Source organism: Lathamus discolor, chromosome 2 (assembly GCF_037157495.1).
Source record: "Lathamus discolor isolate bLatDis1 chromosome 2, bLatDis1.hap1, whole genome shotgun sequence".
NCBI classification, from domain to species: domain Eukaryota; kingdom Metazoa; phylum Chordata; class Aves; order Psittaciformes; family Psittacidae; genus Lathamus; species Lathamus discolor.
The window spans coordinates 30655967-30680945 of NC_088885.1; the positions used below are offsets into that span (position 1 = coordinate 30655967).

Genomic DNA, 24979 nt, shown 5'->3' on the forward strand with positions numbered 1-24979 from the left:
GTCCTCTTCTGTGGACATTAATTACAGTTATGGTAAAAGAAAGGTTTTTTTCACAAGAATTCTGAGAAGCAAACAAGAGGCAGTATTCATAACTAATGTTTTCAGATACTGTTCCATCATGGCTATAAATCTTTTTTACCAGTGCAAAATGCATGTAAAGCTACTATTTCCTGATTTTGTAATAATTTTTCATCCATATGAATTTTATTTCAAGCAGTGACAGGCACTGATTATGTCAGGTTCATTGGCAAATTTGGGTTTGTATATGTTAGACTTTCAGAAGAAATTAAACAATAAACTTTACAGTTTTATAAGAAACTATAATTATATATATAATTAGCTCTCTTATCTAAGATCACAAAGCTGTTTCATACTGACAAATAGAAAAAACATCAAAGATCATGAAAAAAAAAAAAATAGTCATCTAAATCTAACCTCCTAAATTTGCCCAAAGCAGGTTTTTCTTTCAATGATGGTTAATTTTTTTATCAGAGCACTATTCAGGGCCAGCAGTATAACAACCACTGAAGTATGGGACCTCTCTTACAATAATGCTTTTCATTCTTTTTTCAAGCTTAACTTTGTTCCAGAACCAACTGTTGTTAAAGAATTCCGATACTGGGGGGATGAAATTCCTGGTGGTGTAGAGAGACTATCAGGTCTATGGCCAGCAGTTTTAATAAGAAGAGATGGTTTCTTGCAGCTGGTCAGAGGTTTGGAATGTGAAAAATTTTCCAAGAGAGGGGGGTAGATTACAGGTGAAGTGGCCAAATGGGAGAATAATCACAAATTACTTTTTGGTTCTATGGATTATCAGAGTATTCCACATTTTCATTTGCAAACAGCCACTAGAGGTATAAGTGTTGATCAGTGCATCCATCTATTGCAATTACCCCCTTTCTGTTGTGCTGTGAAAATGACAATAAGAGAAGCAGAAATCTATTTTTAATGGGAGTAAGTTTCATCTCCTTGCCTCAGCCTGTCACTAAAAATAGTGATTGTTTTCCTGCCTGTTTGACCTGCTGCTATGTGAAGAAATCTTGAAGCCATTTCTCAGCCATATTTTTTTGTCTAGTTGATAGGCAAAAAAACCCACAAAAGCAAAAGAAGAGCAGGCTTTTATGATAATTTCATCATCAGCTCCCAGCTTCAAACACTTCCGCGGCTTTTGAATTGTCATTTATAACTTGGAACTGAACCGACCCATAATTCCCTTGATGCATTTAGAGAAATTGATAACAGACTGCTTCTTTTATGGCTCAGAGGAGGCAACTCCAATCACATCACTATTGGCAGTCAATATTATTTTCTGACATGGTTGTAAAAGTATAAAGGAGCTTATGGCATTTGTTTAGATGAGGAATGGGCTCTCAAGCTGTGCTGGGGTTTATGGGTCCAGATTACTGAGAAGCAAAGGGAATATGATGTTTGCAAACAGGATATGATTTTATATAAGTTTGGGTTTCATACGTTGTTCCCTGGGGACTGGCCTGCAGACAGGAGAGAATTTCACTTTTATCATATGAAATTGGGCAGTTATCCAATTCCCCCTGCTCTCCCCAAACCCTCAAAAGACACTGCTTCAAACCTGTAATGTGTAAAGTCAGATCTTTAAATTGCAGGAGGAGGATCTGGAGGAGAACACCATCCTGCAAGAAATCAGATGTTAGCAGGATAAATGTTTAGTAAGCTGAACAAAGTGGTTCATGGGCTAAGTATTGAGCCATCTGAACGGCTGAGAATGTCTTGTACATATTACGGACAGTCCATTGCATTTCATCTAATTTTGCTGTTATGGCTGTAAAACTGAGATGAGATTTTATGCTGGGATAAATTGGTCTTGATTCATTAACTGCTGGCTTTGTTTCATTAACTGAAGTGTAGCTTAGATCTTTCATATCAGAAAAAATATGGCCTGTAATAATTAAGAAAATAAATTTAAAGCTGTAAAATATCTCTTCTTACAAAACTTGCAAAATATTCATATTTTCTGAATGTTAAATTTCTTCCTGGCACTCCTTGCTGTGGTAGTTGGATATTACTACTTTTTGTCCTGACCACACAGAAAGAAAAGCAATAAGAAAGGCAAGATTTCACTAGTATACAAATTTAGTAAGTCATCCAGGCAACAAACTTTTTTTCTGCTGCTTTTCATTTTTAACTTGATCTTCTCATCTTGGCCCAGGAATAATTTTTAGCCTTTACATATTATGACCCTTCATTCCTCTTTTTTGTATAAAAGCTAATGGTACCAGCCATTACCGTGGTACAATGAAAATTAAGAAAGTATTGGAGATGGCATTGTCTCCTGTAGCAGATATTAGCCTCCAAGCTGCTAGGGGTCTCTCCTATCTGCATGCAAATCTGGCTGTGAAGAAGCCAGATTGCCTATGATTTGGACACTGAAATATCACATCCAGACATATGTTAGAATTAACTTCTGTTTGTCCCCTATATCCCAGGCTGTACCAACATGGGTATAATGCTTTCATGGTATCACCCAGAAAATATGTCTGTTTTCTGGTTTGGGGAAAGCAGTCTTTTATTCCTAGAAGAACATCTACTCAGTATGATGTCTTCCACTGTGAAATTATTAATACACTATGCTGCCAATATTCATCTATTAATTTAAACTACTTGCATGATTCATCTTATTAACCTACTGAAATTTGCCAGTTACAACATTTTGGAGCAGGTTGTGAGAGACTTCTAGGAATAAAGAACTTGTTTACCTCCTAAGCCTCTCTGGCAGCTACATCATCCCTAAAAAAAAGCCAAAATTTAACGAAAACAATCTCACAGATGCATTATAGTTTAATCAATATATTTTGCACAACTATTTTGGACTCACAATTACACAGCCTTGACTGTGTGATATTTTCTGCAGAGCTCATCAATATATGAGATCAAAAAGGCCATCTGGTATCCCCTCAAGGCACAACTTAGAGGCTAGTAGGGGTCGGACTGGAGCAACGAGTAGAGGTTGGTCATCCCACAGCCTTCAAGGGTCTGCATGCTCAGTCACTTAGTGCAGTTCCAGGTAAATCTATTTAGGCTATTCACAGGATGAAGGAACAACAGTGTAATGAACTCCTAGTTGCACTGTTAAACACACTCTTTAGGTGGTATAACCCATCAGTTCTGTCAGTTCATGAGAGACAACTGTTTCAGTGGTGTATGTTTTGTAGGAACGGGCCAATTGACTTTACACTTTAGTCAAATTCTCTTACACATAGAGAATTGTAGGCTTTCTAGCTGACAAGCTCAAAGCTTCCTTGCATGTGCAAACTAAAGAAGAAATAGGGAAATGAGATAAAACCTGCACAATTACTTAGTTCAGAACAACAAAGTTCCCTGAAGACTCACTTGTCCAGCTTCACATACTTAATTTTAGACAAATTAACGAAACAGCCAAAGCAGGACTCTGACCACCCTCACTTGTCTATGTAGCCGTTATAGAGCCATGTTCAGTAGTAAAGCAGGAGTCAGTCCACCTAAAATCAGAACTGACTAGAGGTGTTTGATTTCTTTCATTGATAGTAACTTGAAGCAACCAAGTTCCTACTTTTAGGTACATTAATTTAGAAAAAATAGAAATGTAAAAGTGTAATAACATGAATCTGGATGATCAGAGCAGGAAATAGATATTCATCCTTTACTGAGGTATAATGACTTCATTTCTGGATCTGAAAAGTGCAACGGCATCTCATCTCTATGCAGTGAGGGGACACCACATTTAGCATGTCAATAACATGGCTACAAAAAAGGAAAATATCTCTTAACTGGGAAGGACAGATATTTTGTCCCATTTTTGTCCTTTCATGGCATTGAAGTGGCCCTGTGCCATCCACCACAGAGCTTGATGCTTATACCAGTGAGAGGTGAAACTGTTCAACCAAGAAAGATAGTTCCTTGGCATTGCTGCAGGCACAACAGAATATTTTAGAATATTCCCAGACTTCTCTTACTTGCAGCAGGCAAGCATAGAAAGCTCAGGAGTTGTAATCTGCCAATTCATCAAAAACAGAATTTGGTCCCTCAGATACATTTTTCTTGCCCGTTTTGACAGAGAACCTCTTCTTGGTACTAGCCCAGATTAAAATTGTAAACAAAGATACAGCTCATGGAACACATACAATTAGAGTGAAGTTAATGAACTACCTCAAAGTCAAATAATTAAATGTCTTACCTCATTGTGTGCATTTCCTAAAAACTACTGTGTTGCCAAAGGCCAACATTATGCAAAGAAGCCTTCTTATTCGACAGTATATGAAACATTATATGTATATATACACACATGTTAAATGTAAATAGTGGAATAGTACCATATACAATTTACTAATACTATTCACTCTCCCCAGATTTAATCACACACACACACATATGGATTTGATGGGAAATCTGTAACTAAAGCAAAATTCACATTTTCATTTTAAAAAGACGCGTTTATTGATAGAATTTAGCCCCCAAGGTGGACTGAAAAGCTCTCTGAAGGGGAAATGTTCAAATGTTGCTTGTCTGAATAAACACGAGTTTCTAGCATAGCTAGGTGTTAGGTGACCTCCAACATAATTTACATCTAAGAAGTAGGGTGAAATACTATGTATTGCTAAAAAACTTTTAAGAAATCAGGCTTAAACTCTGCACGTAAGAGTTGTATTTTCTATAGCTATGCACTGCTACCAACTTTACATTGTTCTATCTATTTGTCCATGAACTCCTGGAAACTGCATGTTCAAACATAAGGAGGCAGCGCACAGCATTTTCACACACTAATCCATTAAATACTAAAACAAATGTCAAGTTAAATTAATAGAGTACTCAGTGCTAGGTCTGCAAGTGCAGTAACATTTTTTACAAGCATCTGGTGAAATACACCACATATCTGAGACTTGAATCTGGGCCTAAGTGTTTTATTTATGAGTTTTTTCTAAAAACAAGTTCTAATCCACATCTAATCCATGCTATCCTCCCTCCATTCCCCCTACCTATGATCCACTCATCACTGTTTCACTAAGGTTTTGAGAACCTTTAGGGTGAATAATGTATGACTTGTAAGACCCAGAGATTCTGAATGCCTATTGTAAAAGTTTAAGAGAATAACCAAACCAAACTATGTTTTCTCAAGAAACTGCTCTATTCAGGCTTCAGATTGACGTAGCCTGACTTTTCTGATTCTCATTTGAATGCAAAGCTATTTATTTTTTAATACAGAGCTCACATATTTACTTGCTTTTTACAAACCTTAAGGTGAATTCCATTTGCACACAAATAGGGGTGCTGCATTTTTTTCAGTGGCTGACTACCACCTTCAGTAACTTTACTAGGTATTAAATTATTAATTTTTATGTAGAACTTTTTACTGAGTATTTTCTGAAAAACTGGCCGTGATTATAATAGCTATACAAGTCAGATCACTATTGACAGGTAAAACTTGAAAGATGCTAAATATTCTACATAGAGTGGGTACATGTATTAGCCACATTCCTTGTTCTTGCCTGGGAAGAAGCTTTTGGAGTCAGAATTAGTAGCATCTAAAATTCTGTACAGAAGTTCATTAACATTATTGCTGATAAATTCTCCTACTGGGATTATTCAAACACAACAGAGAAGCCAACGCAAACCCAAGTGAATTCCATTTTTTTGTTTAAGCAATGATTTGTGATGATCCTTTGAACTATTCATCCCACTAGAGCCTAAAGATCACACCCCTTCACAATTTTTTTATAAAACATACTGGTAAGCAAGAAAGTATGAGAAGATGATATTCTCTGTGGCAGACATTTTAGATTAAAGCAACTGGAAATGCCTTTGACAGAGCCAATATCTGATACAGCTGTAAAATAGCAGTAAAAATAAAAGAAGCTCACTGTTCATATTTTTCCTGAAGTAGCCTGTTTTTACACACTTCCTGTACGTGGGATTTATGGAAAAGACGTCAGCCATGCAAACTTTTTCTCCTTTGTTCCTTAACAACAGACATGGCTGACAGGCTGTTCATTACAGGTTGTTCCTTGGAGATGATGTGCACACTTTCGCTTCTTTAGTCATGGTGAGATGAAACAGCAGCTAAGAAGCATGTTGAGGATCTTTTGCTTCTCAGTGGAAATCATGGAGGTGATGAATGATCACCAGGACATCTGTAGGAGTAAGGAGGTGAGAGCTATGAGCATGGCACCTGGGAAGCTGCACAGCTCATGGTCAGAAGCAAAGCATTACAAACTTCTGTGCTAGCATTTGCTGGCACCAGTTGTCTCCAAGAACGACAGACTCCTTGCTGGAAGTGATAGCAAACTGCCACACATAATTTTTAGAGGTTACAACACTTCAGGAAAATATTTAATTTCTATTTTCATGCCAGAGAGCTAAAGAAAAAAAAAAAAAACCAGTGAGGGAAACATGTTTGCTCTGGCACAGTAGAAGAGCGTGAGACTCCAAATGCTTTTAAAGCTAAAGACACAGGAATTTGGTCTGTAATACACAAGTTTTACTAAATTGCAGTATCACTGAGGAGGTCTGTACTCTCCTATATTATTTCTCACAGTTTTCTTCATTAGTTCTTTCACTGTGTATAGCTACACTGTTGTTAGCTGACTATATTTTATTTACTTCTCAGTTTTATAACTACTTATATCAAAGGACAGATTTTTATTTTTATTTTTAATGCAGTATTTTCTCCAGATTTGTGTTGAAATGTATCCATCTGGAATGCATACTGAATTAACTTCCATCCAAGGGCAACTGAGTCCAAACTCTTCTCTTTAAGGAAAGGACAAAGAATCATTTTAAAGGACTGTAAAGAACTTCTACTTTTTAGCTTGCTGTCCAGGATATTGTACACATAGAACACAATCAATGCTATCAAAGGATCATTGCACGTCAGGTTTCTATGAACAGGTAAACGACAGACTGCATTTCTGAATAATTCTCAGAGGAAAGAAAAAGTAGAGCATCTCTGTCAGGGACATGTGATAACTCTAGGAGGATTGGTCTTGATTTTTATGATGGCAGCATTTGTGCAGAGAATCTGGATAAGTGATTCAGTATATTTTTAATTCCTCTAAGAAGTGAAATCAGAATCCCACTGCGGAAGCTGGATTTATGCTAAATTGCAAACTGTGTGTACACGTGTGCATGTGAGAGAGAGGGCAGGCTCTAGGATGCTTTGTCAGAACCATCTCAAAGCAAGAACTTGGACTCTTTTTTATATTGCATACAGTTATCAGTGGCTGTGTATTTAAGGGAATGTCTGAGTTTACAATAATTATTTAAGAAAGAGAAATAATTCACACAGATGAATACACCATGCAGGGTGTGAAAAATGGAAGTGTGTGTCAGACTGTGAGCATTATCTCTCATCAGCAGAACATTAGTGAACCCAATGAGCATTAAGCACATCCCAGCAGGTTTCCAAGGGAAAAAGGACTTAAGTGAAGGAGGAGTGAGTAGGTCCCCTAGCAGGGGAAATGACAAGTCAAACAAAGGGCAGTTACAAATTTCTTATAAAAATTGTTTAGTATTATTATTCATGCTACTTTTTTCCCTGTCTGAGGTAGGTTCCAGGTAACATAAATAGCAGGTAACAAGTAACATTTCAGTTTTAGCAAATGTGGTGATTTCAGAAGGGCCTTTTAAGTACAAAATCTCTCTTAGATGCATTTCGATATCCTTCCTCTCCACCTTCACATACACATGCCACTGCCTAAGCATGGAATGAGGAGTTGGTAACTTTCAAACTTTCTAGTCCATCTTCCTTAATAAGAAATATTCCATCCATGAGGGGTTATGGTACAAGCTTTCTATCTGATGAAATGTCTGTGCTGCAAGGCTTAGCTTTTTTTAGCTGTGTTTAAAGTCTTCATTGTGAAAGTCAAGTTATCACATAGATATTTCTTGAGGAAACAATCATATCGAGTTCTTTTCACAGTGCAAAGCAGGGAATTTCTGCACACAGGGCTTGAAATACTAGTTGCATTCAGTCAGGAAAAGTTGCCTACATTTCTTTTCACTTAAGTCATTGCCTTCTATTTAATGCCTCCACATCCACTTCAGGGACAGGTAGCTTAATTTCTATCATCTGTAGCTTTACAGAGTATTAGCTTTGCTACACATGCCAATGATTGAGCTACACTAGATGTGCTTGAAAAAGCCTACAGCCTACAGTGCTCATGCAGGAAACTCGGAGCGAAGTAAATCCATATGTGTGTTAGAAAGTCAGCGTTAAAATAGAGCTCGTGTTTTCTGGCTCTTGGCATTATCATGCACAATCCTTCTTTGAAGAGCTGCAGCAGTGATAGGATTTTTGATAAAGAAATGTGTAGTATGCTCATAGTTAAAAAGTGACATTTTGATGCTTTAAAAATGTTCTTTTTTATTTGGTTAAATATTCAGAACCTTTTCCTACCCTGCCAATTTTCTTAAAGAACTCTTAAATGAAAATATATATAAAAATACCCCGAAGATTCTGTGTTACATTTAAGCTACAAATGCTGTATTTTACATAAATTTTGAACTTTATCTGAAAAAAATCCTAATCAAGATAGGGCTTTAACTGAATTCTTTGGCCGCTTCAAAGCACTTGCAGAATAAAAACAATCTCATAAAATTTCATCTTTTTCATAGTCTGTGATTCAGAAAGCTTCACATTTGTCAAAAATTCATGCATACTCAGCATCTAGATACACTGTCAGATATATACGATATATACATGAACTAGAACCAGAAACCACAGTGCCTAATCCTATTCCCTTTACTTGTATAAAATCCAGCCATTTCATCTCACAGGAATAAAGAAAATCATATATAGTAGGATTTTACATAGCTGCATTTCATATACAGCTTGACAACTGGGCCAGCTAGTAGCTGTAATTCTAATGGGTCTGCCATTTATATCACTGCATTTCAATAGCAATTTGCAAAGTAAACATTGAGTAACACTAAAAGAAAATCTCTGTTTAAACACTTGAAACATTTAAGGCAATGCATAGAAGTAACAGATATAAAATGGAGTGAGATGGCATTTTCCAGTCATTACAGCTAAAGCATTGGCTGTGTGATGAAAAGTTCTTCAAAGTTGTTCTTCATGCAATGTTCCTCAGAAATTCAGTCTTAATTTTGCATGAAAATGAAACAAAATTTGACATCTACTCTTGTAATGCTGTGCCTTTTCAGGGTAATTAGTCATCTGTTTATGTTAGTTTTCTTGTATTATAACTGTGCACTAAGGTATGGAGCTTCAGTTGCCTTCCCCTGGCTTTGAGAGTTTATGATTCATTACATGTACCATGCCCAGGAGATCAGCTGAAGTATCCCAAATTTCCTGTATACATTCAGGTGGTCATTTTTGAAAATTCCTCAGGAAACACTGTTTTGCTTCCCGATTGCCCATTTTTACTTCCAGTCAGGGTAAAATTAGGTAACGTTCATTGAAGTGGTCTAAGGGAAATTTTTCAGTGGAAGACATTTGGTCTTATTGTCCCAGCTCAGTCTCCTCACACTCAGTTGAAAGCAGAAAATGATAAATGCCGTACCCTGGCCAATACTCAGCATCAGGCGGCTGGAGAGACTGCCGTCTCATGTGTCAGAGCAGACAACTGTCTTGAAGGGTGTGTACTCTCAAGCTGTGGTTACAATTTTAACTTAATCAGCCTTCCTGGAAATGAATCATAGTCCCTTTGAGGATGCAGGCTCCTGATCGTGCCCTAGTGTACCAAGCAGCTGCCATTGAATCATTTTCATCAGCCACTCCTTCATGCTAACCTTAATTTGCTAGCCATAAAAATGGTAAGGAAGTACTCCCTCTTAGCCCTCTTGTTGATACTTCTTTATTTAAAGTTCTACACAGCATTTTTCAAACTTTATTATGGTTTGATTATATTGATTTAACCAATGACCTCTACTTATTTATCGCCTTACTTGTTTTAAAGATGAAAATTCATTCATAGTTGCTTTAAAGCAATAGAGAGACAACTTGAAGATCTGCCTAATGTTAAATACATCATTATTTTTTCTTTACTACTTGGCTTCTTTTTCATTTCTTGTTGTAATTTTTTTTGTTACCTATGGATTTGTTGTGTCTTCAGGAAAGCTGCTTAATTTATTTAAATCTCAAGCTACCAACCTGCAAAACAAATATAATAAATCACCCCATATCAAGCTGATGGTGCTTGTGTTGTACAACATTTTTAGTTTCTCAGATGAAAACTGTGATGTTATTACTATTCTAAACTTTGCAAGCAAAATCCAGTCTTCTTATTCAGCTCTATTGTGAATGCAAACTATTTTCATTAGATATACTGCATGCGCATAAAACTAATCAAAACAACAAAAAACTCAGGTCCAGTATGCTGAAAAATAAGATCACTTTAGTAGCTTGAAATATAATATTATTGTAACAGTAATGTCGAAGACATTTGACAGGTGTAGAGAAGATCAAGCTTCTTTCTGTTTCAAATGACTAATCAGAGAAATTCCTCAGAACCTCCAGAGTCAAGTAGCAGTTGCATCCATTTCCAATTACTTGATTTTCTTTTTCCTTCTCCTCGCGCCCCCCCCCCCCTTTTTTTTTTTTTTTTTTTTAGAAATTAGGAACAGAAGCTTCTGGGTCAAACTGAAAATGTATCTCAGCATGCTTGGAAGTTATCCAAATAGTATCTGCCACAGTATTTTGTCTAACCCTAAACGCTTTTCTTTTCATGATAAATTTGTACTGTATGATACAATTAAATGCACTTCCTATGGAGCATCGAGGAAGTCTGGCTGTCTCTTTGGATGACTTTTTCAGCCTATTTCACACAATCATGTCTGCGTGGCATAATATCGTATAAGGGATATATAACATTTCAGCTATAGTTTTTGGTATGTTTCTCCAAATAAAGAGTCACTAAAAGCAGATTTCAAAACTAAAATTTTAGTATGACAATTGACACTGTAGAGCAGTGCTGCTTAGCCATCTGTGTATTTCCTTTATTTTATGCTTCTATTTTATATAATATTCATGTTCTGTATGTCACATTTAGAAGGCACAAAGGATTATTTTCTCTGCTTAATAACCACACTCATGTTAAGAAGTGGGACCTAAAACCTTTCAGCCAAAACTTACAAGTTTGTCAACACTGGAGATGCAGCAGGGGTCACACTTGATTTCATTTAATTTTCCTTTCTGTCTATGGCAATAGTGACTACTAAAATTAACTCAAGCAATTAATTTTTCTGACTTCCTTCACTTAAAAATGATTCCTGCCTAGGTAGGGAAGATGAGTGTTACTCTTTTTGTGGGTTTTTTTAACAAGAAAGGGTACTGACCGGAGCCACTGGTGAGTGTTGAGGCATGGGCTGCCTGTGATGGCTGCTGGAGCTGATGGTGGCTGGGTGCTGGCAGGTCCCTGTCACCCTGCCGGCATGAGCACCAGGCATGCAGCGTCTGGCGTCTGGCAAGCAGGACCGGCCCGGCCGATGTAGCACTGTTTGTAATGAGAAATCTAAACAGGGAATGGCAGCGAGGCATGACAGGAATGTGTTTCCATTGGAGAAGCCCGTGCAGAGAAAAAGCATAAGCAAAGCCATGTCCAGAAGGCCTTTCAGCTGGCCAGGACGGAAGACTGATGTTATTGTACATGGGCTGTCACGTTGCCAGCCTTGCCTCACGGGTTTGTTTTCTCTCATGCTCTCTCTCTCCCCTTCTCTCCCTGCCTTCCTCCCGGGGCCGGCTGTTTGCTCAGGTGGACAGTGACACCGTTTGGAACGAGCTGCACTCGGCCGGCGCAGCACGCATGGCGGTGGGCTGTGTCATTGAGCTGGCGGCCCGCGTGGCCTCTCGGGAGCTGAAGGTGAGGTCCGGGCCGCGCGGTGGGTGGGAGAGCAGGGGCGGCAGAGTGAAGTGGGGCTGAAGGGAGGCGTTGTTCAGCTGCTCTGCTCCAGCAGGGTGCTCGGAGGAGGGCCGGGAGGAAGTTCACGAAGGTGTGGCAGCTCTTCCAGTTCTCGCTGAGGACGGTCTTGCTGTCTATATGAAGAAACAGTTGTGGGTGCTCACAGTCTGGAGTTGCCACAGCCAGAGGTGAAGTTACTCATAGCATGCACATCTCTGCAAGTGGCTGTGACACTGCCTTTTGAAGTGTATTTTCACAGTATTTTGGATTTAATATGGTTGTTTAGTCACGTACGGAACCTCAGTATACCACCCAGAGAGAGGGGAGGCAAACAGTGGATGTGTGGGAGAGGAGGAAGAGGAGGTGCTGGGGAGGACAGCGGTGGCCCAGGAGGTGCCTTTCCGCCAGGCTGGCTGCCCTCAGACTTCTCTCACTGGCCCCCTTCCCTTTCCTATCTCCATGCTGTGCGATCTGCAAGGCATGATGTACAAAACCCAAATTATCCCCAGTCTAAACAATTTATAAAAACTCCAGACCTGACAACCTTTGACATTTTATTTGGTATTTTAGCAGCCCTGTTTAAAGGTACACCATATGCAGCCAGAGAGCAGGCTCACCCCCATAAACATTGGAGCTAAGATGTCTCCTTAATGAAGCTGTTTATTCATTTTCCAGACCAAATACTAATGGATTCAGTCCTGTTTCTGAAATCAAGATAGAAATAAATATTTCAGAATTAGAAATGTACAATGATTTTAAAAATTCAAAATCTGAACTTGAGAATTTTCTGCCTGTATATCTGTCCTATTACAAAATACATTAGTTATGTATTTGAGGAAGAGTACATCTGTTTATGTGTATATATACATAGTTACAGAATATATAGGTACATAAATTATAGTGTTCTCATGTGAAATGCAGTACTATACCTCTGACCCAATCGAATGGAGTTACTAAACTTTCATATTCAGATACCAATATCATTAGCCAGGTGCTACACAAAATGTACAAATTTTGAGATCTCAGACAGAGCATAGGGCACATCATATGGGATCCTGTTGTGTATCCTGTCTGTTGTGTACTTTATCCTCATTAAGCTTTTTGGACACAGTAGGCTTCAATACATAACTCACTGTGCATTATTCACACTAAACAGGACTAATGAAAGCGAAGGAGGATTTTTTAGCTATTTTTTACATTTGGCAACTGTAGAACGTATGTCAGTCTCTAATGCATCATAAAAGCAAGTTTTGATAAGAATAATGAGGTATGTCCTGTGTGCAGTTGACATGAGCAGGGTCCACTGCAGAATCTTTACTACTTAGGTCTGCACCATTATGGTGTCTTGCCACAGTATGAATGCTCTTGGTTGTTTATGGGTGTGTGATAGACAGTTGAAAATAATCAAACATCAGCCACTGGAGTGACCTTGGTTGCTACTGGCATTGAACAGTCTCTGAACAAATATATTAAGCTTAGTACTACTTTGTAGGTTATTGTAAAATTATTGTTGATCCTAAACAGAATCTTTGTCTACAGTGCAGGGAATTGATGCAGTTTTATGGTCTTATGCAACCTGCAGTTAAAACATAGAGAAGTTAAAGACGTGCCAAGTGTCTGGTTTATATCAAATCATCAAGAAAATAGGAATGGAAAGGATTTGCTGTGAAATTTGCTGTGAAAGAATACTGATGCCATTCCTGAAAGGTGTTTATCTAACATGTTCATATACTTCCAGCATGAAGCTCAATGACTTACATGCCACCATGCCAACTGTATGAACTAAGAACCTGCATGTGGTATTTATAAATTAAGATTATGAAAATGTTATTCTGGTCCAATTAACAGAAGAAAATCGTGCTGGGAGAAGTTCTGGAAATGCACCAATTCTGATATTAGCTATTTTGTCAGAGTCTTTCTATGTTTGCCTTGTCACTGCATCTATACAAACCTGGATTTTGGTGCAAGTGGTTCCCAATACCCTCATACAGTAAATGACATTAGAGGGTTTGCAGTGTACTCTGGGGTTTTCTACGTGGTGTTCAGGATGGGACTGTAGGTAGCTGTAAGATTTTAGCCCCACAGATCTTTATGTTTCAATCTACCTCTCTGACTTTACATGTTGCTTTTCCATTTTGCTGCCAATTTTCCTCTAGAAATGTATGCATTATATTGATCAGCTATTTCTAGTGTAGGGAAAAATGCCAGTTTTGTAGTGTACTTGTGAAGATCTGAGGGCACATAAGTGAGCTGACCACTTCCATGTGCATTCATTGAGCAAATATGCATGTGAAGCAATCGTTTGGAGCCAGTACTGTGAGCACTGAGTGGGAGGATTACGCTGTAATGGGAATCTGGAATCATCTGCTGCAGCTTCAGAATCTTTGGATGGCAAAAGCACCTTCCACAAACTGTGTGTAAGCTATAACAGCTCTGCAACATGTAAGCAGCAATATGAGGGCAGTAAAGACACATGCTGTAGTTTCTCCCTGAAGTTTTCCACAGTGGATTGCTGTCAGAAGGTGCACTGTCATTTGGTGTTATCTTAAGGAAAAAAAAAAAAAAAAGTAAATTATGAGACAGGGCATACTGATTTGTTCTGAAATCCCCCAGTTCTCTGAGAAGAGCTGCATGTCCTGAATTTCACAGTGGCAGACTTAAAATACACATCAAGGACTCCACAAAGGGCAGTGCTCCAGGTTGCAGCAGAAGAGGGAGTGGATTATCTACCCACTGCACTGGGGAACCACTGAAACAGCCACGGGGACATTAGGATAACCTGAGTGAAACTATCTAGCATAGACAAAGTCTGAGACAAGAAGCCTCTTGAATGAGACACTGAAGACACTCATTTAACAACTGTTTTTCTGACATGAGAATTATCAAATTTGTCAGTGTAGTTGGGTATGAGCAGCCCAAATATTTCTTACAGCTTGATGAATCTATATATGTTTTTTCAAAGTCTAACATGTTTTCCCTAAACTTAAAATGAATATAATAGTTTATTTTATGGACATGTATTCAATGAATTTATAAAATATATTATTTAAAATACTGAAGATGAATGTCTTCACTGCCTAGCTAGAGTGTAGAAACTAACAAACATAAACTGCCTGGTGTTGACTGGCATCTGACATTTAAAGTCCATTTCAGTAAGGAGAGAACATTTCAATCTCTGTGTTTATTTCATGGTCTCTACTGATTTTGCTTGCTGTCTCATACAGTGATAGTATAGACATATTCTTCTAAGAAAAGGTTTGAGACTACAAAATAAATCATGAAAGTCTGCAGAACAATTGAGAGATTCACTACAGAGCTGTTCATGAGTCAAACTCATATGCAAGGCTTAAGGTTCTTAACTTTATTCTGAATTTCCTGTGATTATCAGTCCCATTTCACACAGGTCTCATCTGAGAACAGCAACATTTTGTTCATCTGATTTGGACAGTGCTCAAGAACTGAGAAGGAGTTAAGAGTTCTCTTCACTATTGTTCAAACCCCTTGTGAGACATCAGATTTCTTTGATCTCCTTGGCTAATGGGGAAAGCATCAATGTGACAGTGCTAAGGATGTAAAACAAAAGGGTTTACTGGAGTTCTACTGCTGCTGTAATAGTAAATTACTGTGGTGGTATTTTGCTTGGTTTTGTTGTGTTGTTGGTTTTTTTTTTAATCAGGACAAATTGCCACTTCTCTGGAGAATCTTAATATGGATGGTTTTTATTTAATTATATAGAAAAAAAAACAAAATTAAGGATTTGGGGGTTTGTTTTAGTAAAATAATGAGCACTCACTGAGATCAATTTGATACACTTTTGAGATAATATTTAATAGATCATAAAGAACCACATCACTGAAGTATATAGTATGATAAATATGATGTCATACTGAATCAAATGCTATACTTTTTACAATTATTTATTTACCTGCATGATGAATGTCATGGTGGCAATATTACAATAGGAGATAAGCCTATTACATGAAGGTCACCTTTTTTTTATAGGAGATAAGCCTAACTATTACATGAAGGTCACCTTTTTTTTAAGTGTTTTATAGTTTAGGAAACCTGCTGATGCATGATAAGGAATTTAGGTTGTATGGAATTGGTGCCACAGCTCTCCTGTATCTGCCTTTGTTCCATTCTCATTTCCCTAATAGATTTATGTAGGTCACTTTTAATAATCTGCTGGCTGACCACAGACCTTTAGAAGAGTGGAGTATGTGGAACTCGGTGAATACAATTCCACCACAGTCATTTGCTATATTGAATAAATTATTTTAACATATCAGATAAGTCTTATGATATAGTCATTTGAGAAAGAAATGCAGGTAGTGCCCTGCATATGATTTCTTGCATGCAATTTAGCTTGTGAATTTGGAAATCATTGTCTTTAGCCTCTAATAACTGCACCTTAAGAAGGAAGGCCTTAAAAGATCTGCATCAATAGGGAGAACTTATATTTCCCGAAGTGTCTCCTAAGGATCTATTTAGTCTATTGCATTGACACAGGAAAATAAAGATGTGATAGAAATACGTTGCTAAACGCTCACAGTGTCCCAGTCACTGCTCTGCAGTAATGAGGCAGATTTCAGGAGTGTGTGGTCTAATGGCTTAGTGGTACTGGGAGGTGCTGTCTGGCCCTGCCTTCACATTTATTTCCCAGCCTGGCCCAGCTATTACATCAACTCTGATACTCAGCTCAGTTCACCTCCCAGCCCTGCCAGCATGCTACTTCACTCACAGGCAGCTAGGCATAAAGAGACTCTCCCCTTGCCTGCACTTGGCTGTCCTGCACAGCAGGCTCTCCCCTCTTGCTGCTGAACTGGATGAGTACAGAGGTTGTTCAAACCCCACATTAGACAAGTCTCAGAGGAAATTAAGATATCTCTCTGCATCTGAGATCTCTCTTGATGTTCAGATTTCATCTGTAATTCTTACTGCTTGCAGAGAATCTCACCTTCAGGACTTAGCTTGCCAAATTACTGTTTTTTCTGAAAGACTTTAGTTTGCCAGTATTACCATTTTGTTAACCGAATTATTCATGCTGATGATGCCCCCTTTTATTGCCAGATATTAGGTATTTATTAAATGTTTATTGCTACTTGAAAGAAGTTGAAATTCAGATAGATGATTATGTTAGTATGATAATTTTGCAATATTTACACTATGATGCATAAAGTCCTTCAAAATATTTGTTGCTTTAATGGTTGTTTTATTGTGTGCTGTTTTGTGAATGTTAAGTGTGTCTTCTTTTCTGGTATCAAATTGTACATTTCTCTGGATGTCCCTTAATATCTTGCAATTGACTGGCAGGAAATAAAACAAACCAAAACCCCAAAAAACTAGCCGTGAAAAATATAATTTGAAAAGAGTATATCTAATAAAAACCTCTTTTCACAATGGGAGATGACTTTCCATTATCATGGGCAACTCAGAGCCAGAGTAGATCATGGAACTATTGAAAACCCAAAGGAACATTTCTGAAATGGTTTTCTTCAGCCTCATATGACCCCATTCAGTGCTATTATAAGATGGAATTAATTACTTGAAGTACAATACCCATAATAAGGATTACTGACTAGTTTACTTTGCATATCCTTTAAATATGTCAGCATTGGCAATGGAACCACTCTTTACTGTAGTAAAAACACATAAGCACCATATATTTTTAATTTTACAAATTTGAGATCTGCACAGTAAACTACAAAGAGCTGGTAGGATTTGTATAGTAATTCCCTAGTTTTAAAAATCTGAATGAATTAAGAAGCATTTTTGAAAAAGAACACTTGAGAAAAATGGCACATAAGTTTAAACTGTGGTCTGAGACTGTCTTGAACATCACTTCAGCTGAATTGAGTGAAGCACAAACCCTTTCTCTGCCTGGTCATATGTATGTGTGTGCACACACACACATGTAAAGTTGCCCTGTTGGTAGTTAGGGGTCATTTAAGAGAATGAAAGCAATTGAAAAGAGTTTTCTCCAAATCAGAATCTGATATGTTCCTGGGATGGTTCTTTCTAATATGTCAGATTTAGTCAATACCAAAAGAAACCTCCTGCATTTGTTCATTGCTGCTCTAATGTCTTTGTATAATCCATGGATAACTTAAATTGAAATTGAAACTTTCATTCCAGTTGAGCTTGGTTTGTCACACAAGGCTATGGAGGGATCATCACCCAGTATATTGTACCAATCTAGTGAATAAGCACTATTAGCTAAATCAACCCCCTCACTCCCCCAAGTTCTTAGTTTTCTAGTCTTAAAAGCATTCTGTGTAAAAGTCCCTCAACCATGTTTCACAGCTCTACTGCTGTGATTTCTTAGAACAAAACCTAAGTATCTTTCTAAAGGCATAATAATCAAAAAGAGCTGAAAATAAATGTCCCTAGTCCCACAGTATCCTCCCTCCAGAAAAGTGTCAGTCTAGAGTATTTCCGTGCCTGATTGAACAACACAGAACCCTACGCACCTCCTTCTGGTTGCCTACAGAGATCTCCTTTCGTAGGAAGTACTCTCTGCTTAGGTGCCTCCTGGACAGTACTGTTCTTGTAGGCTCTGCCCTACCTTTTTTTCTACCTTTCTGTCTCACCATCTGCCTTGTAATAATCTAAAAAAAAAAAAAAAAAAAAAAAAAGCTGAGTGATGCGTGGCAGCCACAAAAAGAGGCATTTTTTCTGCACCCAGGCACAGCATTTTTAGCAATACATAGTGTGAAAGGAATGGTAACAAATGAATGCTTAGTTTGCTAGTGTTAAAGATATGACTGATAAAAGCCATCAATCAAAGTTACTAATAAAGTCTTTTAGATAGTAGTTTGTACTCTTTGCTTTTACAAAGTTACAAAATTACAATATTTCATATGGAACCATTTCTTAGATACTTTATCCCAGCAATTATGGTTATATTTAGATCTGAATGACTGTTATTATTTCATATAGTAGTACAACTTTAATTATATGTGTGGTACATAGCTTATCTCCATGACCACTCTGTTCCTAAAACTGTTTGCATTTTTTCCCCATATAGTTAACGCTAGTTGTGGCTAAGCAGGTCATCTTGGTTGTAAGTTAGCTTGCAGGCACCAGCTTTTCATGTGTATTTTCTGGTGCCATCCTTTTAGACCTTCAGGAAACCAGACAGGGAACTTTGTTGCCACCACAGAGTTAAATGTTTAATGTCCATTTATTTCTGTGTTCTTGGCCCCTACTAGCTTCCTCTGAAAGACAAATGGTATTCCCTCCTGTCCATTACTGTTTTCTTGGTAAATCTGTGTGCTGCTAATACTGCTCTGTTAAATCATGGGTTCTTTTTCACTGCATTCGCAGACCCCCCAGGGCCAGATACTGGCTCCTGCTCTAGCAGTATGAACAGGTTGTAAAATTGTCCTAAACCAGTACCTGAGGATTGTCTTGTCCTTACACCACTCACCCTTATGCTTACTCTCCCTGCTGGATGGCACAACTTAGCATCACATTACAGCATACGTGACACTGGCAGGAATATGGTTATCTGCTTCAGGGTACCAGTTGCAAGAGGATGGTCATAAGCTGATGAGACATAAAGCAGCCCGATGGATGTTTGTTATTGTAGGAATTAACTAAGCCACAGATAGCACGGTTAAGGATGCCACTAAGATCACTTCAGGGTTATACCTGTCAGATACGCTGTATGAAGCACCTTTTAAATGTAATGAAATAGGTTTGTACATATCTTTATAGCTTTGTGAGAATAAAAACTTGTATATATATAAAACATAAGGAATATCAATTCTGACAGGAGCAGTAGATACATTTCTGTATAACTAAAGATGTTCCTACAAAGAAATGAAATATTAGCTTCAGTGACTGTGCACACTGAAGCAAAAATAAAACCTTTCAATTTAAAAAAAGTGAATGTCCAAGAATGCCATTTTTAAGCACTTCTAATTTTAAGAGCTAAGAGCTAGATAGGTTAAGGGATTTAAACATGCAGAAAATAAAATCTTTAACACCTGGCTTTAGGAGGATGTTGCTGCTACTGCAGGAAATAATTAAAGCTCCATAAGTTTGAATAAGAACTGAGGAAGAACATGACTCTAGACCTATTGTTAAAAACTGACTTAAAGATGTGTCTCAGTGTCTACTTTATGGGCCGCATAACCTAAATACTCACACAAGTATGCAAAGAATATTTAGAAATTCATCCCTACATTCAGGGAGTTAAATCTGAGATTTCTACTGCGTCAGTATATGCTTTTGGAGTGCCTGATGGGGTTTACTCATATTTCTTGCATGACACTGGCTTTTCTTGGAGTCAACAGAAACCTCAGCATACCTTGAGTGTGAGACTGACTGGACTGCTTTTGGTCCACTTGGAGCCTAGGCAGAGCAAGCTACTCACTGGCAAACAAAGGGAAGAGCTGCATGACACCTTGCTACATTCACCACATACTGCTCTAGGGGAAAACTGTCTAGGTCTAGTTTTACCCCCTTGTATAATAGAAACACCAGTGGAAACCTACTAGGGATTGTCAGTCTCGAGGCCTGGCGTAGCCACCTGTGTTGTGATATTGTCTTGAGAGCTTGACTTGAAGAGGTTCAGAGGGAGATACAGTAGAAGCCCAAGCATGTTGTAGCCCAACACTGTAACCCAGCATGCTACAGAAAGGAATCAACTGAACCACCAAAGACAAGAAGGCCACAGTAGGATGTACACATCTGTTCTTTGGAAATCAGGCATCCACCTATTTGGAGTTATGAAAGAAGAGAAAACTTACTGTGGAAAAAGACTACTTCTCTTTGTTGTTCAAATATGTGCAGGTTTTAGAATATCTATATTCAGGCTTTACTCTTTAACCTCAATTTTAACTAAAGGCAATCATATAATGGCACAGACATGAACATGAATCCTTTTCCTGATGTTCATGTCTGTCAGACAGTTTAATGCTCTGTCTACATATAAAGGTGTCTGTATCCTAGTATAAATAAGGTTCTGTATAAAATGCTTTGAATTTATGTATGTTGGCTTCATTTAAAACATACTGTTCTGTGTTAGTCTTTCTGTCTTTAAAGCAGATGTTTGCCTTTCTGTCTACTGTTCTGAGCTCACTGGTATTTAAATATTGCCTAAATAAATTAATGTTCCATTCTACTAATGTACAGTATGTTCATAGAAAGTTTAAAAGTAGAAGGAATAAAATGTTCTATCAAATGGAAAGTTGCTGTTAATACTGTATAGTAACTAGTTTTCAGTGCTTAGTAAAATTTGATTATATTATATGCTTTATCATCAATATAACATATGCACTATATTTTAAAAAAAGAAAATTTCCTATGTGAATGCTGAACTCCTTCTAATGTAAGAGCACATATAAAATGGTCACAACACTGATGCAAATGTCCATGCCTGTGGAGAACTGTAGCAGTCAACTTAAGCTGTGATAGCAAAAACTAGCAAGCTATAAGAAAACAGGCCTTCCAAACGGTCATGTCAAAGTAAGGGAACAGAAAAGAGAAGCCTATACTGTAACTAACTGTCATGTTGTCAAAACCAGCAGTGTTGATTTTTTCTGTCTCTGTATTGCTGCAAAAAATCCTCCCAGATATAATCATCTTAATTATTTTGATCATTTGGGAATGCTGATAAAGTTAGATGATAATGATCTGTGAGCTGAGCAGGGGCAGCTGCATGGACTTTTTCGTAATTCTTGCAAATATCAAGAGAACAAAATAAAGGTAGCCTGATGCTCTGCCCCTAGTAATACCCTCTTCTCTGTTTTCACTTCGTTATCTACATATTCCTCAGCAGACACATACTTTGTTTCTCATAGACACTACAAAAGAATTCTTCACAGAATTCTTCTCTAAGTCGTGTTTTGTGTGAAAAGGAAATGTTAAAAGGCCTCAAAAGGATAAGGACAGGGGTTTAGCTTAGAGTGTAAAGCTGGTTTGGTTCTGCAGATTAGTGAGATCCACGAGGCTTTTTTTGGTTTTTTGGATGGTGTATTTGATCTATAGGCAGTTTTAATCCACCTCCAGGAATGCCTGCCTAAATATGAACATATATATTTGTTCTGACTCTAGTATTTTTTGTTTGATTTGGTTTGGGTTTTTTTTTTTTTTGGTTGATTGGTTTTGTTTGAGATTTTTTTTCTTTGCTTGTTTGTATGGATTTGTTTGGGGTTTTTTTTAAATATGAATATTTAATGAAAAATAAGGCATGTGTCAAATCCCTCAGATTCTTTAAATGGTGGCTGGAAGAATCACCCTTACAGATGTACTTCGTGTTATAGTTTAAGTTTGCTGTAGTCTGATAGAAGTTTGGCCACACTCCACAAAAATGCAGCTGGTTTCTTAGATTACACTTAGCAGCAAACTATATGAGGTAGCCTGTTAGTATTTCCTAATTAATTAATAAAATTAATGCCAGTGAAACAACATAGGTAGACAATTGCACAGGTACACACAAACACACATTCATAAGACTGTAAATAAACAGATTTCACAGTCACTATGGTAACTCTGTTAACCACCTTATTTACATTTTTTATTATCTTGCTCCTTATTTTCATGAAAGTGTAGTGATGTTTGTTTCAGATAAGTAAAAGCTGAAACATTGACGTTTACCTAGTTTAAGTATATCAAACTGGACTACTGTAATACTGATTATTTAAATATAGAAATTCTCCATCCTTTTCATTTCTCTCCACTCCTCTCTGAAAATCACATGCTTGGTTGGTCTTGCAGCCAAATGTTGTTTCTATGAGGCTGCTTGAAAATGTAAGTCTGATGATGTGCTGATGCACAGATTATAATTACTTCTTTTTATGTATATGTTGATTGGCGTTAATTTTATGTCAGATAGAAGAAAATATATAGCTGAATAGAAGAGAATAGTTGAATAGTCTTGAATAGTTGAACTAAAGTGTAAATTTGATGAAGTAATGGTGTTACTCTGACTGTTGTGAAAGAAATTTGGTATGATACACACTCTTATGTGACACTGCTTCTTGAATAAATAATCTGATTTTCTGAACAGAACTACCTTGCCAGTGCTTCTACATTCTCCCTTTACCTTACCCACACTGAAAGGAGGAAAATTTAATTTTTCTTTTACCTTCAGTGACACTAGAGGCAAAAAACACCTTCATCATCACTGATCCTAGTGTTGTATTTCATTAAATTTTTATACAATTCCAGAAAGTGTGTTAGAAATTTACTTTAGGGAATCTGTTAAACTTGTGAGCTTGGCAGGTTCCCAAGTTTAATTTATGGTTTGGAGAAATATGGGATATTCATTGACACCCTTTTTCTGCAGCTGGGAATTACATGTGTGTGTGAATTTGTCAGTTAGTCCATACAGAAGGTAGGGTCGACACTGACCAATCACGTAAAATATATACCTCAAGCTACTTTTGTGTTGAAACTTCTCAAGCAAGAGCAATGTAAGATTACATTAACTTAGATCAAGAGTGTATCAGTGGATTTGGCTTTCTTTTAAATGTGAATTGTAGACAGCAGAACTGGTAACAATGACTGTCTCATCCTGCCTTTTTCCTCCTCTTTAGATCATGTTGCATGTGTATGCAAATATATGCATGTGTATATTTATATAAGTTTATGTGTCACTGTTCTCAAATATATTTTCTGGCAGTACTATGAAAGGGCGATTGGACAGAAAAAGTGCTCAAGAGCCTCTAATAGATTTCAATCCAGTCTGCCTGCTGCTCTGTTTTGCACTGAGTCAAGAACTTTTTCAAGCTGATAATTGAAAACCTATCTTGTTCCTACAGAATGGCTTTGCTGTTGTAAGGCCCCCAGGCCATCATGCTGAAGAATCAACAGCCATGTAAGTACCAGGGAATATTGCCCATCTTGGAGCACTAAGGTTACTGGCAATCACCTGTGTTGTGCATGTCTCTGAAGAACTGTAATTGTTAGCAGATGACTGAAAAGGCTTTCTAGGTACTCCCAGAAGCAGATTTATGGCCTCAGAGATCATATAGCATTTTTCAAAATGCTCTGAACATTATTTATAGCTGTTTTCCTGACTGATTTGCTTTCTTATTTCTGTTCTTCTCTATTCCACAGGGGGTTCTGCTTTTTCAATTCAATTGCAATTACTGCCAAATACTTGAGAGACAAGCTAAACATAGGCAAGATATTGATTGTAGATCTGGTATGTATTCTTGGCAAGCATCACACTTTCAGTGCATCTAGATAAAAGATAATGAATTTGTGTTTATATGTCAGACTTTCCTGGTTTTAATACCTACTAGTAACAAAGATGTGTGTTTCCTCTGATTTTGAGAACTCATTAAAGCCAGGATGGCAGTACTGAAGCCATAAACATCTATGTTTCACTTTAATGGTGTTAACTGCAATTTAATGAGAAGAAGGTACAGATCAGGGCAACTTTTATGGTCTTTAAATTAATTGATACTTCCACCATTAAAATAACCCTACAGAACCCAAGTTTACTTTTCCCTACAGAATACAAACTTTAAATAGTCAGATGTGCTTTAAAGAATGTTGTTGTTTTGGTAACCAAATTGGCCACTTCCCCCAGCTAGCAATGATTCGACTTGTTGTGTAACTTCGGTATTATTAAACAAATCAACAGGTCATTCCTTCTAAGAAGTTTTCAAGTCATGTATACCAGCTTTTGATGGTTCCCTGAAGGAAAGCTACATGATTAAAAATCCACTTCATTGGGTTAGTCTTGTATTTTAATAGGAGGCATTCTTACCCAATAGTTTATATGTTTAACAAATGGATTATTTAAATGCAGATGACATTTGGCATGTTGTCTGTATTATTTTCATGAATAATGAATTGGAGTTCTGCCTTGCACTTAAAGGATCAGCCCAATGCACAGCCCAAGGAAATTTGAATGCTGATTTATGAGCACCATTTTTGTTTTCCTACAGTTCATGAGGAGGTGTAATAGGGTGTCTGACAAAGCATAGACAGGAAATGAACCCTGGCATCAAAACCTAACCTGTTACATCTGCACTTAATTAATTTTTGCAGGTGATAAAAGATTTAAAGACAAAATATGTTAAAGGGTTTTTGAAGTGCAGGGCTTAATAGTCTAAATCTTGTTCATATCTGCACTCTTAATTAAATCTTAT

General features: G+C 37.4%; 1 protein-coding gene across 1 annotated transcript in view; it reads left to right on the plus strand.

Moving 5' to 3' along the window:
• The window catches only part of HDAC9 (histone deacetylase 9), a 457613-nt gene that overhangs the window by 337799 nt on the left and 94835 nt on the right, over window positions 1–24979 (plus strand). The window contains exons 16-18 of the mRNA XM_065666283.1: window positions 11721–11828; window positions 23639–23694; window positions 23937–24024. Coding sequence (XP_065522355.1) covers window positions 11721–11828; window positions 23639–23694; window positions 23937–24024 — 252 coding nt within the window. The remainder of the gene's footprint in view (window positions 1–11720; window positions 11829–23638; window positions 23695–23936; window positions 24025–24979) is intronic.